Source organism: Geotrypetes seraphini, chromosome 10 (assembly GCF_902459505.1).
Source record: "Geotrypetes seraphini chromosome 10, aGeoSer1.1, whole genome shotgun sequence".
Classification (NCBI taxonomy): Eukaryota; Metazoa; Chordata; class Amphibia; order Gymnophiona; family Dermophiidae; genus Geotrypetes; species Geotrypetes seraphini.
In genome coordinates, this window is record NC_047093.1 from 73,144,171 (window position 1) to 73,162,947 (window position 18,777).

Genomic DNA, 18,777 nt, shown 5'->3' on the forward strand with positions numbered 1-18,777 from the left:
GAAGTAGGCAACAGAATAAACATCTTGGACTCCATTCTGGGTATCACCTGCATTCCCACCCACAAGTTTCCTTTTTTCAGCTGGAAATTGCAGATTAGAGACCTCATTACAGTTCTCTCAGCAAAATGGATAACTGAAACAGGAAAAAAGGCATTTCTTTTACTAAGCTAAGAAAGACCCTATGAAAGCCTAAAGCATTGAGGAATCTTACAAAGACCATCTTGCTCAATACAAGCAAAATCTGAAATGATGAAAACACCCTTAAGTAAAAATATTTGTAATGGTCTCAGAGATACTAAATTCACAGAAGAACTATTCCATGAAGGGCCTGAAAACCTGAGAAGCATCTAATGGAACAGATACCCCACCACCACCAGAAAACTGACTTCACAGGAACTCCTCTAGTGCCTCCTGCTGCAGAGACAAAGAATGGTTCTACTGAAGAAATCAGGACCAAAGTCCTGTTCAGGTATTACCACAGGAAATGCTACTAAGCCCCTGTAGAAAGCAAAACCCTCATGAACACTCTCAAACTTTGAAAGAGGCCAAAGCAGGCATGATGCCTTTTGAGGGACCAGGGGAGCGGGAGAGCAGAACAAGCATCTAGATTTGTTGATCTAAACCAGGCTCTGAACAAATGCCAGATGCACTTCAAGAACTATGCCACCTAGCATAGTTCTAGAAGTGTGATTCTTGACTAATTACTGCACATCAACCTATTCCTACTAAGGGCTAATCCAAACCAAGGAACCCTCTTGATGAAATGGAGCAGAGCTAGAGACAGCTCAAAGGAATTTTCTTCCACAGCCTGACTAAGCAAGTATATGACAACCAGCTCATGCCAGATTCAGTACCACAGCAGGCAAGGGGAATGAAGGATACAGAGTGACTCCATTCACAGCTGCATTAGTGGAATACGTATGGCAGTGAACTCATGGTACCATAGACAGGAGCAGCCTTTGAACTCCAAGACTTCACCAAGAAAGGAGGACTGGGAGTCCCAATGCTACCCTCAGAACACCCAAGCTCTCAGCCTCCTGAAGTAAAGACATTATGACAGAGGAAGGCTACTGAACAAATTCTGCTTTGGCACTCACTAAGAGTAATCAAATCCTGGGCATTCTAGCTGTAATCCAAGGAACCTTCTGCTTACCAACATAAAGCCACTAAAGTAGCACAATGGACCATACCCAGAAAGCCATTCCTGTCCCCAGAGAGAGAAGACCCTCCAAGGTCAGCCACACAGCTCAGGTCTGCAAGCCTTTGAAGGATCTGAAATTAACATGAGACTATCACTGTCTCTGCTCCCCCCCCCCCCCAAGAGCCAGACTGGAAATAGGTAAGGACTTATTGTAGCATTTTGACTTCCCATACCTTCATGTATTCTCCTTGAATGTCTTGCTTACTTTCAAATAACATGTAGTTCTTTTTTCCTTCCTTCCCTAGTGTTTTATAAGTTTGTAAAGTTTGTCAATAGTCCTCCAAGACTTAGCTTGTTATGCGTTGCATTGTTCCCTAAATTTTGTAATTTTAGTACTGTGTACATCGCTTAGAATTACGATTAAGCGATTAATCAAAACTTTATTAAACTTGAAACTTGAAGGACTTGCCAATAAGAAACATCTTCTTGACTGCTGCCAATGGATGGTCAAATGACATAATGCTACAATTGAGAGGCCCATCTAGAGGGCTGAGGCAATTGGAAAGATGATCTGTGAGAACTAACCCCCAAGAAGCAATTCTAGGGTAGTCACCGAGCAAGCACCCCCACCCCCATAGAGCAAGCACCGAGCACTCATCCCCAACAATTCAAGGGTAGACACCGAGCAAGCATAAAAGGATGATGGTGTGAGCATGTGCATCCTACCTTACATCAGGCTAGCTCCACCAACTTCTGTAAGGACAGGATAGCAACAGATTCCTCTTACCACTCTCCAGTCAAGGCTTTCAAAGTACACAGCCGTCTCCCCACCCCCACCCCGGGAAAAACCACCTAGGAAAAACTATCTCTAAATTGGACCCAGGCAGCCTGATGCACAAGGAAGGATGGACCTTGTTTCCTGGCAGGTAAGTTGCCATCCCCACCATGACATGAGTTACAGCCAAATCAAAGCATCCTAAACTGTTTGCTGATCACACATAGGTGGGGAAACCTTCCATGGATTCTTCCTGCAGGGAACATGAAAGGATATCCCCAGACAAGTCGAGAAGGAAGAGAATGTCCCTATCCAAAGTCACACTATCACTGACTGCAAGGGCTACCAGGACACTGAGCGGTAGTGCATCCTTAAATAATCAGGACAATCATGACACCCTAGTTAGTTTCCTTTCAAAGATCTCAAGGAACAACTCTGACCTTGTAGCTCCATAGGACATGAGAAATAATCCCTATAGGAGTATTCACCCTATCTTCCTCTAGATCTTAACTCCAGAGATAGCAAAAAGCATCAAAACTAAGTCTGCCTCCCTCTTAGACAAAGCAAACAGAACTCACCTCAATCCAATAGGTCTAACATGGGACACCTCAGAGATAAACAGACTGAGATGGCCCACTATCGCCACAACTCAGGATGGGTCCACTGTGACCCAGAGAACCCCTGCATTCAGGGAAGGAGAGACTTAAAGACCCCAAAAGGGTTCATTCTTTTCTAATGAATTCGATAAAGGAGGAGGAGGAGGCGGTTATTATAGTGACATGGCTCAGAATGCCCCCAATCCTGCAGCACAGAATAGCCACAATTCCTTCTCCCAAGCAGCAAGTTCCTTGAAGAGATAAAGTGGCCTCACCTTAGTCACGTTATAGTCTAGCTACAAGAGATCTTGGAGATGGCCCCTGAGATAATCTAATCAAACAACCCTTGGAGACTAAAACAGCTGACCAGTTATGGAGCCCCAATCACCACTACCTGACAAAGATCCTGCAGCAGACTCAGAACAAGCCATACAACATACTCATCCCTACCATCATCCTTGGATCTCTATACAAGCTTGACTAGTTTGGGCTTTTCTAGTCCCTTCCCAAAGCTGCATAAGCGGGAGGCAGTTTTCACCCTAACCTGCAGAGGCACGATCATCATTGCCTCTAAGTTTCGGGGCTTTCTTCTTTACAAGCATGTCCAAAAGAGCCTATGTCTGTTGCCTTCACAGCCAAGGTATTCCCCAGCTTAAGAGGGGCAGCTCAGATCCTCTCATGGTAAGTCAATGACCCTCAGGCAAAAATGATGCTCCTCCTCAGAGTCCCCTTTAGTAACAGAAAAGGCAGGGGTGGACCCCCAAGTATCCTCCATTAGACTTAAATATTCAGGGATACCTAGGATGCAGTGCCTCCACAGGACTATGTCCATGGCATTCAACCCCCAAACCTTCCCTCCTGGCCTACATGCTCAAGTGTATCATTGCAAAATCTTGTTACAAGGGATATAATGGAAGCAAGAGGCACAAAGAGCAGTCTGTGCTAACTCTCACCAACTGCTGGCTCTGGAGGGAGTTTGAGTCCCACAGAACCCTGTACTCCACGCTATCAAGAGTGTCCCCCTCTTCAGACATGGCACTTCCTTTCTGAAACCACACTGGGCTAATGTACCAAAATGGTCACTATTCCCATCAATGGAACATCTGAAGGAAATGGAGGTATCATATATGCTTCCCCATACCAGCCTATCCTGTGGCCTAAAAACAGAAGCATTTGCAGCTACCTTAGCCACTGCCCCATAATCATCAGGGCAAGAAAAATACACAAAAGCTCACTCCCTTCTGCATTTTCCAGCACTTACCCTTACACCAGGATCTTCTCCAAGGACTCACAGCAACTCTTGGGGATTTCCCTTGTATTCCCCCAGGTTGAACCACTGCTGCAATTGGACCATGCTGACCAACTATTTACTTTTCTCACTCCACCTCCTTTGTTTTTGTTTTTTTTTTGTTAAATAAACTTTGTAATTAAAAGGCTCAATTAGAGTAAGAGTCCACAGACCAAGTTCTAAGAGCCTAAGCTAAAACACTGAAACGCAACTTTAGTCTGCACATCTGGAAGACAGGCCATATGACCAAAATTTTGCTGCATCATTCCAAACTGCAATCATCTAGTAGAAGCAGAGAATACTGATGAGCTCCAATGCTGCACCACTCCTTAAACTGGTAAGGACATTCCAGAGTCAGTATCCTCTGCTTCCATTTGTTGGTTGGAGAGCACAATTCACTTGTCTGGACTGGTCTAGCAAAATGTACATTTAAACAAAGGCAATTACATTGCATTACATTAGTGATTTCTATTCTGACATTACCTTGCGGTTCAAGGCAGATTACATATGAATTGTCAGGACATTTAGAGGTACATAAAGAGTAGTCTGGACATTTTCAAAGTTGCTAAGGATTGGAGAGTATTGCAGGTGATACTCAAGATAGATCTAGCTGTGCTAGTTTGGTTTTATGTATTTTTTTTGAATAGTAGGGTTTTTGTTTCTTTTTTGAAGGTTTTGTAGTCTGTGGTCGAGATCAGTAACTTGGAGAGTTGGTGGTCCAGTTTTGCTGCTCGAGTGGCTAGGAAGTTGTCGTACAGTTTTTTTCATTTGATATTTTTGGTTGGAGGGTGCGTGAATGGTGTGGGTTCTCCTGTGTCTGGTTGAGGTGGATTGAATTAGTCGGTTGTTCCAGTAGGCTGGGCTGTCTCCATTTATGGCTTTAAAAAATAGGCAGTAGAATTTGAAGAGTACTCTCGCTTGTATTGGGAGCCAGTGTGAGTCGTGGTATGCCTCTGTGATGTGATCATATTTCTACAGCGAGTAGATAAGTCTTAGGGCTGCGTTTTGTACTGTTTGTAGTTGTTTTATCATGGTTGCTGAGCAAGGGAGATATAGTATGTTGCAATAGTCTATTAGACCTAGGACTAGGGATTGCACCACAATTTGGAACTGTTTTCTGTCGAAGAATTTTCGAACTTGCCTTAGGCTTCTCATGACTGCGAATGATTTTTTTTTTTTTTAATTGTTTTGTTGATTTGTGGCTGCATGGTACATCCTCTGTCCATCAGCACTCCCAGAAGTTTTAAAGTGGGTTGAATGTGGTACGAGATTGAGTTTATTGTTATGTTTGTTATGGTTGGGGTTTTACTATTTTCGAGGAGGATGAAGTTTGTTTTGTCAGGATTTAGTTTTAGTTTGTGTTCTTTCATCCATATTGCTACTGTTGTAAGTATTTTGTGTATTGTGTCTGCCATGGAGGGCCATGTTGGTCGAAAGAGAGGAGAATGGTGATGTCGTCTGCATAGCTGTAGGAGGTTAATCCTAGTTTATCTAGGTAGGAGCTGAGGGAAGCAATGTATAGGTTGAAAAGTGTGGGAGATAGTGGTGATCCTTGGGGTACACCGAAGATATTGGACCATGGTTCTGATTTTTCTCTGTTGGTTTTAACTCTGTATGTCCTGGATTGTAGAAATCCTTTGAACCATGAAAGTACCTTGCCAGTGATTCCTATTGAGTCTAGTATTTGTAGAAGGATGTCATGGTCTACCAGGTCAAAAGCTGCGGAGAAATCTAGTTGAATAATCAGCTTTTTTTTTTTTGCCTGTGCTGAGGTGTTGTCTAGCAGTGTCCATGAGTGATCCTAGTAGGGTTTCAGTGCTGTAGTTGGTTCTGAAGCCAGATTGAGTGGGGTGAAGTATGTTGTGGTTTTCTAGGTATAAGGTTAGGACTCTAGCTACGAGGCCTTCCATTAGCTTGACATAGAGTGGTATTGAGGCTATGGGTCTGTAGTTGAGAGGGTTGATCTGTTGGCCCTTTGGGGTCTTTTAGGATTAGAGTGATGATGATTTCACTGAGGTCTTATGGGAAAAGGCCGTCTGTGTGAGTAGAGTTTGTATCCATTGCAGAAGGAGGGTGCGAAATAATGTACTGGAGGATTTCAATAGGTATGGAGGACAGTGGTTGAGGTCACAGGCTGCCGGCTGTATTTATTATAGTTTGTTTAGGTCTGACCATTATTTAGGTGGGAAGTGGGACCAGGTTCTGTCTGCTGTGACTGATTCTTTCTCTGTGGGGGGTGTTGGGATCTCTACTAGGTGCGTAGGTGTTCCATTGAAGGCGGACCTGATAGTTGCTATTTTGTTTTTGAAGAATGCAGCTAAGAGGGTGATTGAGGGCGGGGGGGGGGGGGGAGTCGTTACTGGTCAGGTAGGATTTGGTGTCTGTGAGTTCTTTTAGTAGTTGGAATAGCTTTTTTGTGTTTTGGGATTCTTCTCCTATTTGCTTTGTATAGTATGTCTTTCTTTTTCTTTCAGCTTTTGTTTGTATTTTTGGTTCAGTTTTCTACATGCTGTCTTTGTATAATCTTGACTGCTTTTTCTCCATTTTCTTTCTAGTTGTCTGCATTGTCTTTTGAGTATGAGTAGTTCGTTGTCAAACCATTTGTCTGATTTTCTATAGATTCTGGGTTTTGTTTGTTCTGGGGATAGCTCATCTAGGGTTGTTGTACTTAGATGGCTCCATTGTGAGATGAAGTCTTTGGGGTTATAGTCCTGGATTATGGCATCTGTTTTAGTCCAGAATATGGTGGGGTTGATGTATTTACTTGAGTTGTAGGTTGTTTTTTTTGTGTGATTGGTATGCTTTGGTTTTTGGTCCAGTTGATATTGAAGGAGTAAGCATAGTGATCTGACCAGATCTGACACCATTTGATGTGTGAATCTCTGTTGTATGGGCTGTTGGGACATGTAGGCTGCAATGTCGAGTTGGTGACCTTTTTCATGTGTGGCTTGAGGATCTAATATCTTGTATATTAAGGCTTTGAGGTATGATAGTAAGATTTCTACTTGTCTGGAGGTTTGGTTTTCGAGGTGGAGGTTTAAGTCTCCTAGGATTAAGTTGTAATTTGTTGATAATGAGTTTCGGTATATAAACTCTTCAAATTTTGGTTTAGCTGTGTTCCAGTTACCTGGTGTTATGTAGCAGAGCATGCAGGTTAGGGTTCCTTTGAGTGAGATGCTTGAGAGTTGACAGGCTAGTAGATCCATGTATGGGGTAGTTATAGCTATAGCTCATAAGGACCTGGCTTAGAAGAGGAGACAAGCTTTTTGAATAGTGAAGAAACAGATCCACTAAAGGAAGAATCAGTAATTATAGATATATTCAGTTAGTCCAATAAAAAAAGTTGTCACCTTCAACTTTACTAAAATTTTTACATATTCAAGTGGACTTGATATTAGACACATAGGTTGTTGTGACAGCTGCTTATGCAGGAGTTAAATCCCCTTCACGGTCTTCTCCAATGTTACCACTAGCTCCGAGATAAACAAAACTGTTTCTTTCACAGATGCTCCTTATGATCTTGGAGAGTTAATTGAACCATTCCATCAAATACAAATTTAAGCCCTAATCTATGTGCATCATTATAATTTATGCACATTAAAAAATGCAAGCCCCATTTTTCTCAGTGGAGCCTGTTTGCAAACTATGCACTTAACTCTGATTAATGTGCATTGATGAGGTACTTAGACTGCAAGCTCTATGGAAGGTGGAACATAAGAGTTGCTTACCTGTAACAGGTATTCTCTGAAGACAGCAAGGGAATACAGCAATACTCTAAGGTGATGTCAGCAATGGAGCCTTCTGTACCAGAGCTTTCCACTAGCTCATAGTCGTCTTAGACCTCTCTCAGCATATGCAGAGGTTCCTAGCTGAGGTACATGTCCATGTTCTAGTCAGGGTGTTCATTTTTTTTTTTTTTGGAGGAAATGGAGTGTGAGTGTGGCTGCATTCCCCTGCTATCTACCAAGAACTCCCATTATAATTAAGCAACTTTGCTTTCTCCATAGACAAACAGGGGAATGCAGGCATGCTGTAAGTCAGGGGTCTCAAAGTCCCTCCTTGAAGGCCGCAATCCAGTCGGGTTTTCAGGATTTCCCCAATGAATATGCATGAGATCTACGTGCATGCACTGCTTTCAATGCCTATTCATTGGGGAAATCCTGAAAACCCGACTGGATTGCGGCCCTCAAAGAGGGACTTTGAGATCCCTGCTGTAAAGTGTGTCTTAAGCTAAGGGCCATGCGGATATTGGTTGTTGTGGTGGGCCGAGGGTGGCACAATGCGTGTGTGTGTGTTGCGTGTGCGAGAGGGGTAGTACTAATGCCTCTTCACTGTGGTTATATCACCAGATGTTCGAATGGAGTCACTCTATTGAGGTCCCAAACTGGAGGTAGGGCTTTTAAAGCAGTCTCATATTCATTAGACCTGTAACAAATCAGGACAATAGATGAGTGGATTTTTCCTTTTAGGAGTTGGTAGTAAGCTGCGATGCCTGCCAAGTGAAGCTACATGGAAGAGGTTTAGAAGAACTATTCTGATATGTGAAGAAGATATAGAAACATAGAAGTAGAGAAAAATGAAGGCAGATAAATACCATATAAACTATCTAGTCTATTCATGCCATCTACTATCCCTTTCTTTCCCTTGGAGATCCAATGTAATTATACCAAGCTTTCTTGAATTCAGATGTACTTCATCTCCATCACCTCCAATGAGAGGTCATTCTACACATTCACCACCCTTTTCTTGAAAAAGTATTTTCTGAGGTTATTTCTTAGTCTAATCTGTATGAAAGAATCTGTTAGTGAACATGAAAAGGATTTCATTTTGGGTCTTTGCCCACAAAAACATAGAAAATGAAGGTAGCTTAAAAACCATATGGCCTATCCTGTCTGCCCATTCTTTAAAAAAAAATAATAATTTATATTCCACATATCCTACAATTCTATGTGGATTACAAATTATTCAGGTACTCAAACATTATTCCTTAACTGTCCCGGTGGGCTCCCACTCTATCTAATGTACCTGGGGCAATGGGGATTAAGTGACTTGCCCAGGGTCACAAAGGGCAGTGCGGGATTCGATCCCACAATCTCAGGGTGCCAAGGCTGTAGCTCTAACCATTGCACCACACACTCCCACTCATTCAATCTATTATCTATGTACTCTCTCTTCCTCTCCTTGTCCCAAGATTTCTTTGCTCAGATGGCGAGCTATTACCATTTAAATTTGTAGAATTTCCTTGCCATGGCTCTTGATACCAGAAGCACAATTTTTACTGGTTCAATTAGTGGGAGCAATTCAAATCATTTTCCTCTCAGTCTCCAAGTTGCAAGGCCATCCACTACTGGAGGAATTGATGAAGCTCTGAGGCCACTTGTATCGGTTGACAAATGGCCCCTGTGACTTGAGACCACTGGGTCAAGAGGAACCACTGAGGTTCTCCGAGATGTAGATGGGCAAATGGAATTACATGAATCGTGGATGCCATGTGGCTTAAGAGACTTAACATTTGACATGCAGTGATGCATGGAAGAAAGAATTTCTGTCATATGTGATTAAGGTTGTCGAGTCTCTGTTGTGATAGAAAAGCTCAAGCTTATATTGTGTTTAGGAGGGCTCCTATGAATTCTACAGTCTGAGCTGGCTGAAGATGTGATTTCAGGTAGTTGACTGCAAATTCTAATAGTTTTGATAGATGAACTGAAGCATTGATGCCCTGGTAAGCTTATTGCAATGAGGAGACCTTGATTAACCAGTCGTCTAGATAAGGGAATACATAAAAGCCGCATGAGCAGAGAATTGCATCTACCACCACTAAGCATCTCGTGAACACTCTCAGTGCCGATGCCAGACCAAATGGTAGTACCTTGTACAGAAGTGGCATATCCTTAACCGAAAGTGAAGAAATTTTCAGTGGGCAGGTAAGATGGAAATATGGCTGTATGCTTCCTTGAGGTCTAGAGAACAGAGACAACAGTGATAATAGGGCTCCCAGAGACACCATGCAAAACTTATTCATTAAATATTTGTTGAGAGCATGGAGGTCTAAAATTGGACCGAGATCTCCAGTCTTTTCAGTATCAGGAAATACTTGGGAGTAGAATCCTCTGCCCCTCTCCTGCAGGGCAGCTTGTTCTATTTCACTGAGTTGGAGAAGGGCTGAGAGCTCTTGGTAAAGGAGAGTCTTCTGAAGGAAATTGGAAAGAGACTCTTTTGGAGTATGGTTCAGAGACTTTCGCAATAAGCAAAGGGTATAACCCCGACTCACTATCTGAAGAACCCGCTGATCTATTATTAGGGTCCAAAAATGGTAAAAGTGATGGAATCTGCCTCCTATGGGAAGAGTTTGAGGTAGAGAAATATATGCTGGCCTAGCGATGCTCTCTATAAGGAGTCAAAAATACTGCTATTGTTTGGATTGAGGTTGAAAATTTTTACTGTTCTCTGCTACCTGGAATGCTTTTGATTTGTTGTTTGGGAGGATGTAGAAGGCTGATTATATCTACACTAGGAATAGTAAGAACATTTGGTAGTATTGGGATATCTCCTGAATGTTTGTGACTGTGAAGGCTTGATAGTTGATAAAGTTGTAATGCAGTCATTATAGGTCTTGATCTTCTGCATTGCTTCTTCAATATGATCCCTGAAGAAATCATCTCCTATGTAAGGGACATTAAAGAATCGGTCTTAGACACTGGCGTCTAAGTCATAAATTGGAAGCCAAGTCTGCCTCTGCATGGCAATGGACACTGCTGAGGTTCAAGATGTGATGTCAAAGACATCAAATGTTGACTGGACCGTATATCTTCTGGTTTCCAGGAGATCGCTAGTTAAATGTTGTTAGGATTCAGGATGTTCTGATGGTATATACTGTTCAAAAGATGACAATTTTTGAATGAGAGATTTCATATAGAATGTTAAATAGAAATTGTAATTTAGTATCCTATTTGCGAGCATGGTACCTTGGAATACTCTTCTGTCAAATTTATCCAAGGTTCTGCCTTCTCTGCCTTGTGGAGTACTGGCGTAAGTTCTTGAACTGTTTGCTCATTTTAAGGCAGACTCTACAACCAAAGATTGGTGTTGTAATTGTTATCTATCAAATCCTGGATAAGATTGGATTCTATAAAGTGTATCTAGTTTGCACAGAGCCACTTAGAATGTTGATTCCCACCTTTTAAATAATGCTTCTTTCATGAGATTATAAAGTGGAACTTTAATACAGTGTTTAGGCCAATACTTAAAGTCTAGAGCAGGGGTGTCCAACCTGCGGCCCAAGGGCCGAATGCGGCTCCGTGAAGTATTTTGTGCGGCCCCAGTCGAGGGCGATGCAGTGTTTTTCTCTGCTGCCCCTGGGTGTTTACCGTCTTGCTGGCTCCCTCCTCTGTCTTACAGCAGCGTTTGTGCGGCCCCCAGAAACATTTTTTTCGGCCAATGCGGCTCAGGGAAGCCAAAAGGTTGGTCATCCCTGGTCTTGCGCTTCCATGAGTTCTTTTCGAGACTACCTCAGATTTCATATTTATAGGAAGCGCTTCTCCCATTTGCCTGATAAAGTTAGTAAATGACAGACTTTCAGGAGATGACCTTTAACAAGGAGGAGGAAGAGATGAGGGATCCAATGAAATCCCACAAGACTCATCAGCAGATAAATCTGGAAAATCACTGGAAAAGCGTAGTGACAGATTCGAATCATATTATTCAATGTTAACTTTTATAGATGTAGTACTTCGAGGTGAACATCAAGGAAAACATTGAGAATGAGATGAGGAATGCTGAGGTGAGGTTGGTGTGCTCTGCTCTCAAGAAAGGAAATACATGTGACTTGCATCTCCTCAACATAGATACTCATGTCATGGAATCTGAGAACAATGCTTTGATGGACTTTGTGGGCAATACTCAGACTGGGTCCATTTGATGCAGGGTTTTGCACAGGGTGCGAATGAAGCATCCCAGCTAGCTCTTTCTGCAACAACTCTCAAAACTGTTCTTGCAGAGATGGCACCATTACAGATATTGGCAAAGGTATATTAGGCACTGGCTGTGATGAGTGTTGAGGCACTAGGGTCCTCAATGTCGAGGCAGGCCTCAGAGGAGATACCAACTGAAGCAATGGTGGTCATTTGGAGTGCATTGATGCAAATGACGCCCGAGACGATGCATGCTTACAAGGTTCCCCCGACAATGTAGCACTAACGATGAAGAGGTGGAATGAAGAGTTGAAGCTGTCAGTGCCAATGTTGATGCTGTAATATGTGGCTGTGCGTCAGCGATGTCTCCAGCCATTCTTGATGTTCCTGAAGTTGTACTGAAATGTTTCTCGAACTGCAACTTCCTGGCTTTAAGCAACCTCTTCTGCATATGAGAGCAGAGTGTGCATGAAATGTCTCAATGGTCAGGACCTAGGCACTGAACACACCAATTACACAGGTCTGTACTTGAAACGGTCTTTGGCACTGAAGCTGCAAGGACCCTTGGACATTGATGGAAAAACTGCCAACATGACGTCAAAGGGCTCTAAGGTCCAGATAGGTCAAGTAGGTGTAATATCGAAAAAACATTTATGCTCCCAGACTGAAAAGAGCCTTCACACCGAAAATACAAAGTTGGTTTAAAAAAATGAAAATTTTAAACTAAATGTTAGGGAAATAAAAGAAATAAAATACTATGACAAAAATGAGAAAAAAAAGAATGGGAAGGCACAAAATGAATTGAATTTTGATGTGCTTAACACATCTGCGAGCCAATGTTAGGCAGGAAGGCACCAGTACATGCGCGATGTGGGCAGCCTTAAAGTTTAAAAGTGACAGTATAATTTGACTCTCTATGCTGTGTTCCATGGATAACGTCACCCATGTGTTAACACAATGCCTGCTTGTCCTCAGAGAAGACATGATATGCAGATTCTTAAAAATTAAAATGCAGTTTTCATTTGTAGTCCTGAGGCAATAAATGTAAAATTATAATCATCTTTGAATTGCTGGAATATAGCATGCTGATAATATAAAATCTGTAGCTGATGAGCTTTGATTTTGAGATTAAATATGGAACTCCGATAGACTTTTTCCGTAAGTCTTATTGTCCTTACCTAGAAGCCCATATATTTATTTATTTAAATTTACGTGCTTTTGAAATCTTTTGAATGAACTTCAGATATGAAAACTCTTCATGATGCTTTTCTTCCTGTTGCTCCAGTGGAGAACATGAGGGGTTGGACTAGATACTGTTAGGGCTCTTCAACTTGGAAAAGAGACAGCTGAGGGGATATGATTGAAGTCTACAAAATCCTGAGTGGAATAGAACAGGTACAAGTGGATCAATTTTTCACTCTGTCAAAAATTACAAAGACTAGGGGATACTCGATGAAGTTACAGGGAAATACTTTTAAAACCAATTGGAGGAAATTTTTTTTCACTCAGTGAATAGTTAAGCTCTGGAACATGTTGCCAGAGGATGTGATAAGAGTGGATAGCGTAGCTGGTTTTAAGAAAGGTTTGAACAAATTCCTGGAGGAAAAATCCATAGTCTGTTATTGAGAAAGACGCTGCTTGCCCTGTATCGGTAGCATGGAATATTGCTACACCTTGGGTTTTGGCCAGGTACTAGTGACCTGGATTGGCCACCGTGAGAACGGGCTACTGGGCTTGATGGACCATTGGTCTGATCCAGTAAGGCTATTCTTATGTTCCTAAGTTCTTATGTCCAAGTGGTGTGAACATAACACACTTTACAGGGAAATAGCTAGGTTTCTGCTACTCAGGACAACTGAAGTTGTGGGGGTGGGGAAGAATGGTGAGAGCTGATAGCTTGCCTTAGATTGAATTTGCATTGTATGAGAAGGTTGACTGCAGAATGGCAACATTCTCCTGGACAATTGTTTCAAGAGTTGAAGAGCAAAATTTGTAGCTGAGCAAGGAACAGCTGGGGGAGCTGGCTTGAGGAGAGGCATGACTTCATGACTGGATTTCAGATGTTTAGCAGGGGGCCTTTTTCTCGAGGAAGAGTGAGGGAATGTGTGCTTCTTTGAGGTAGTGACAACAAGAAACTAAATAAGGCTCTTTTATTTATTTATTTAGATTTTTATCCCGTCCTCCCAGTAGCTCAGAACGGCCAACAAGCAAACATTCACAGTGGAGTACATTTGGACAATACAAAGACTATACAGTAGTTTAAGTACAAGAATTATACAGCAATTTAAGTACAGGTTAAGAATGGACTATACAGCAATTTAAGCAGAGGATTAGAATGGAGAAGAGAGGGTAGAAGGGAGGGGGAGTTTAGGGGATGAGGTGTAGATTGTGGTTGTAATTTTAGTTGAAAATGAGGGTCTTTAGCACTTTCCGGAATCTGATTTGCGGGGGGAGGTTATATTTCTTATTTGTTTCCTGAACCATGGTGGTTAGTTTCACTTCCTTTGTCCGACAACAGCTGAACAAATTTACAGAAAGAGTGCTTCTGTTTTCCTTTTTGTTTATTCCAAGAAAAGCTGTGCTGGTTTGAAAATTTGTCTTAAGCACAGCTTTGGGCTGAAATGTAGAAAGTGGGTAGAGCAATGGTACCAATTCTGTGGGCCTTGCATTCTAGAACCCCCAGTCGCTACTTGTACAACTGTTGTGTTGTGGCTGTGTCCAGCTTTGTTATTTTCTGCTGTTTTTGGTGTGAAGGCTGATGAGAGGGTTGGCATACAGAATAGGTATTAACCCTTTCATGAAGTTAAAGTGAAAGTAAAAATTTGCAGACTGTCCAAGAAAACACTGGCAGAATAATCAAAGAGTCCTCTTTTTAAAAAAATAGCAAATACTTGCTGAGGAATTCAAGGAGCTTCGAGGAGAGGACACTTGAGGCAATGTGGGAACTCCCACACATGCTCAGATAAGACTAACATTTAGCTATCTCTGAACTAGAGAGCAGCTCCGGCAAACAAGGCTCCATCGATGGCATCACCTTAGAGCAGGGGTGGGCAATCAAGGTCCTCGAGGACTATAACCCAGTCAGGTTTTCAAGATTTTTACAATGAATATGCATGAGATTGATTTGCATACAATGAAAGCAATCCATGCAAATTAATCTCATGCATATTTGTGGTGGAAATCTTGAAAATCTAACTAGTTTGTGACCCTTGAGGACTGTGATCGCCTATCCCTGCCTTAGAATGTACCTGCATCTCCCTGCTTACCTGCAGAGAACTACTGTACCTAAAATGGAGCTCACCTTCACCCATCAAAGAAAAACAAACTCAAATTAAAACTGCTCAAACCTGCATTCTCATAATTTACTACAGCTCCTTCACTAGGACTGGTTCGCTTCATTGCATTCCTGTACTTGTCCAGAATATCCTCTGCTGCTTGTGCTTGGGCACTTAACCTCGGATTACCCTCATCTGAAAGCAAAAAAAAAAAAAAAGAAAACCAAAACCTACTCAGGAGAGTTCCTTTCTTAAGAAAATGCAATTAAACACTGCACATTGATCCTATCTTTGACACACAATATGCTGGTTTGATGCATTATTACAGATTTACTAAACTATGTACATAAGCAATAAAGCAATGTTACTTACCGTAACAGTTGTTATCCAGGGACAGCAGGCAGCTATTCTCACTAGTGGGTGATGTCTCATCAGACAGAGCCCGGTACGGACGTCTCACAAGCACGTGTTGCTTGTAGAAACTTAAAGTTTCCAGATGCCCGCACCGCGCATGCGCCGGTGCCTTCCCGCCCGGAGAGCCGGGCGTGTCTCCTCAGTTCAGGTAGCTAGCCTGAGAAGCCAACCCAGGGGAGGTGGGTGGGACGTGAGAATAGCTGCCTGCTGTCCCTGGATAACAACTGTTACGGTAAGTAACATTGCTTTATCCCAGGACAAGCAGGCAGGTATTCTCACTAGTGGGTGACCTCCAAGCTAACCTCAGTGGGATGGAGGGGGAGTTGGCGACTTAAGAGAATAAATTTTTCAACACTGTTTGGCCAAACTGTCCATCCCGTCTGGAGAAGGTATCCAGACAATAATGTGAGGTGAAAGTGTGAACCGAGGACCAGGTGGCAGCCTTACAAATCTCCTCGATTGGTGTTGATCTGAGGAATGCTACTGAGGCTGCCATTGCTCTGACCTTATGGGCTGTGACCTTACAAGGAAGTGATAATCCAGCCTGGGCGTAGCAGAAAGAGATACAAGCCGCCATCCAATTAGAGATGGTGCGCTTTGATACGGGTCTTCCCAACTTATTAGGATTGAAGGAGACAAAAAGTTGGGGGGTGGTTCTGTGTGGCTTGGTACGATCCAGGTAGAAAGCCAAAGCACGTTTACAGTCTAGAGTGTGAAGGGCCGATTCTCCATGGTGAGAATGGGGCTTAGGGAAGAATACTGGAAGTACAATGGATTGGTTGAGATGAAATTCGGAGACCACTTTAGGCAGGAATTTCGGGTGAGTGCGGAGGACCACCTTGTCGTGATGGAATACTGTGAATGGTGGATCCGCCATCAATGCCTGGAGTTCGCTGACCCTGCGAGCAGACATAAGGGCTACAAGAAAAAGCACTTTCCAGGTGAGGTACTTAAGAGGGGCCCTGTTGAGTGGTTCAAACGGGGGCTTCATGAGATGGGAAAGGACTACGTTGAGATCCCAAACTACCGGGGGTGGTTTGAGAGGAGGGTTAACATGAAAGAGTCCTTTCATAAATCTGGCGACCACCGGGTGGGTCGAGAGGGGTTTCCCTTGTAGAGGCTGGTGGAAAGCCGCAATAGCGCTCAGGTGGACTCGTATGGATGTAGACTTGAGCCCAGATTGAGATAGGTGTAGGAGGTAGTCCAGCACGGAGGATAAGGAAGCTCGCTGAGGTTCCTTTGATTTAGAAACACACCATGAGGAGAATCTAGTCCATTTCTGGGAGTAGCATTGTCGAGTGGCGGGCTTCCTGGAAGCCTCCAAGACCTCCCTCACTCCTTGTGAGAATTGGTGAGGGGTTACGTTGAGAGGAACCAAGCTGTCAGGTGGAGAGACTGCAGGTTGGGATGAAGTAGTGATCCTTGATGTTGAGTAAGTAGTGAAGGAAACACTGGAAGTGGTACTGGTTCCCTGCTGCTGAGTTGAAGCAGGAGGGAGAACCAAGGTTGTCTGGGCCACCGAGGAGCTATTAGAATCATGGTGGCCTGTTCGAGTTTCAGCTTGACCAGAGTCTTCTGGATCAGCGGGAATGGTGGGAACGCATATAGAAATCGTTTCCCCCAGTCTAGTAGAAAAGCATCTGCCTCGAGGCGGTGAGGAGTGTAGATCCTGGAGCAAAACTGAGGCAGTTTCGAGTTGTGGGGAGCCGCAAAGAGGTCTATCTGAGGCGTCCCCCACTGTGTGAAGATTTGGTGAAGGGGGCTGGAATGGAGAGTCCATTCGTGAGGTTGTAGAAGACGACTTAGGTTGTCTGCTAAGACGTTGTTCTTCCCCTGAATGTAGACAGCTCTGAGGAGGGCGTTGTGGTGCACCGCCCAGTCCCAGACTCGTAGAGCTTCCTGGCAAAGGAGGGCCGAGCCCGTGCCTCCTTGCTTGTTGATGTAATACATGGCGGCCTGATTGTCTGTGCGAATGAGGATCACCATGTCGTGAAGTAGGTGTCGGAAAGCTTTGAGAGCATTGAAGATGGCTCTGAGCTCCAGTAGATTGATTTGATGTAGTCTGTCCGCACTGGTCCAGAATCCTTGGGTGCGGAGACCATCCAGGTGGGCCCCCCATGCATAGTTCGACGAATCGGTTGTGAGAACTTTCTGATGGGGGGGAGAGTGCAACAGCAAACCTCTGGATAGATTCGAAGAGGTCATCCACCAAATTAGAGACTGCCGAAGAGCAGGTGTGACTATGATGCGTTTGGTTAGTGGATCGGACGTCTGATTCCACTGTGATGCCAGGGTCCACTGGGGGATTCTGAGATGGAGTCTGGCAAAGGGTGTCACATGTACTGTGGAGGCCATGTGGCCCAGGAGCACCATCAGTTGTCTTGCCGATAGGGTTTGGCGAGTAGACACCGACTGGCAGAGATGAAGAAGAGCCTCCATGCGTTGAAGAGGCAGGAATGCTCGGAGTTGAATGGTGTCCAGGACTGCCCCGATGAAGGGGAGGGACTGGGTGGGTTGTAGATGAGACTTGGAAAAGTTGATCTCGAAGCCCAAATTCTGGAGGAAGTAGATTGTAGTCAAGGCCGCCGAAGTGACCTCTGGGGCTGACGGGGCCTTGATGAGCCAGTCGTCGAGGTATGGGAACACCTGTAGACCCCTGTCCCGGAGTGCCGCGGCCACTACCACCAGGCACTTTGTGAAGACTCTGGGGGACGAGGAGAGGCCGAATGGTAGCACTCGGTACTGTAGATGCAGATTTCCCACCCGAAATCTGAGGAACTTTCGGGAGGCCGGGTGAATGGGGATGTGAGTGTAGGCCTCCTTGAGATCCAGGGAGCATAACCAGTCGTTCTGCTCGAGGAGGGGGTAGAGAGAAGCCAGAGTCAGCATACGGAACTTCTCTTTGACCAGAAATTTGTTGAGGGCCCGAAAGTCTAAAATGGGTCGCAGGTCGCCCGTTTTCTTCGGGACGAGGAAGTACCGGGAGTAAAATCCTCGGTTCAATTGGTCTGACGGGACCGGCTCGACGGCCCGAAGCTGAAGCAAGGTTTGAACTTCCTGAAGAAGAAGGGCGGTCTGTGTCGAGCTTGAAGGATACTCTCTTGGAGGATGGTCCGGGGGGGCCCGATGGAACTGGAGAGAGTATCCGTCTCTTATGATGGTGAGGACCCATAGGTCCGTGGTTATGGCCTCCCATCGGTGGTAAAAAAGATGGAGGTGGCCCCCTATGGGAGAGGCTGAGGGGTGCAGAACGGTGTCGGTTATGCTCCCGGGAAGGGAGTCAAAAGGGCTGGGTAGCCTTAGGTGCAGCCGGTGGCTGGGGTTTTTGCTGGGACTTCTGGGGAGGTTGTCTCTTCGCAGGTTGCCTCGCAGCGGGCG

At 44.1% G+C, this 18,777-nt stretch overlaps 1 protein-coding gene across 13 annotated transcripts in view; it reads right to left on the reverse strand.

Annotated features, from left to right (window-relative positions):
- GAPVD1 (GTPase activating protein and VPS9 domains 1) overlaps window positions 1–18,777 on the reverse strand; it is a 189,433-nt gene that overhangs the window by 20,744 nt on the left and 149,912 nt on the right. For 12 of the 13 annotated variants that reach the window (XM_033960247.1, XM_033960259.1, XM_033960249.1 and 9 more), the window contains one exon: window positions 15,058–15,180. The exons of the other annotated variant lie outside the window; for it this stretch is intronic. In XM_033960247.1, coding sequence (XP_033816138.1) covers window positions 15,058–15,180 — 123 coding nt within the window. The remainder of the gene's footprint in view (window positions 1–15,057; window positions 15,181–18,777) is intronic. 13 annotated transcript variants of the gene reach the window in all.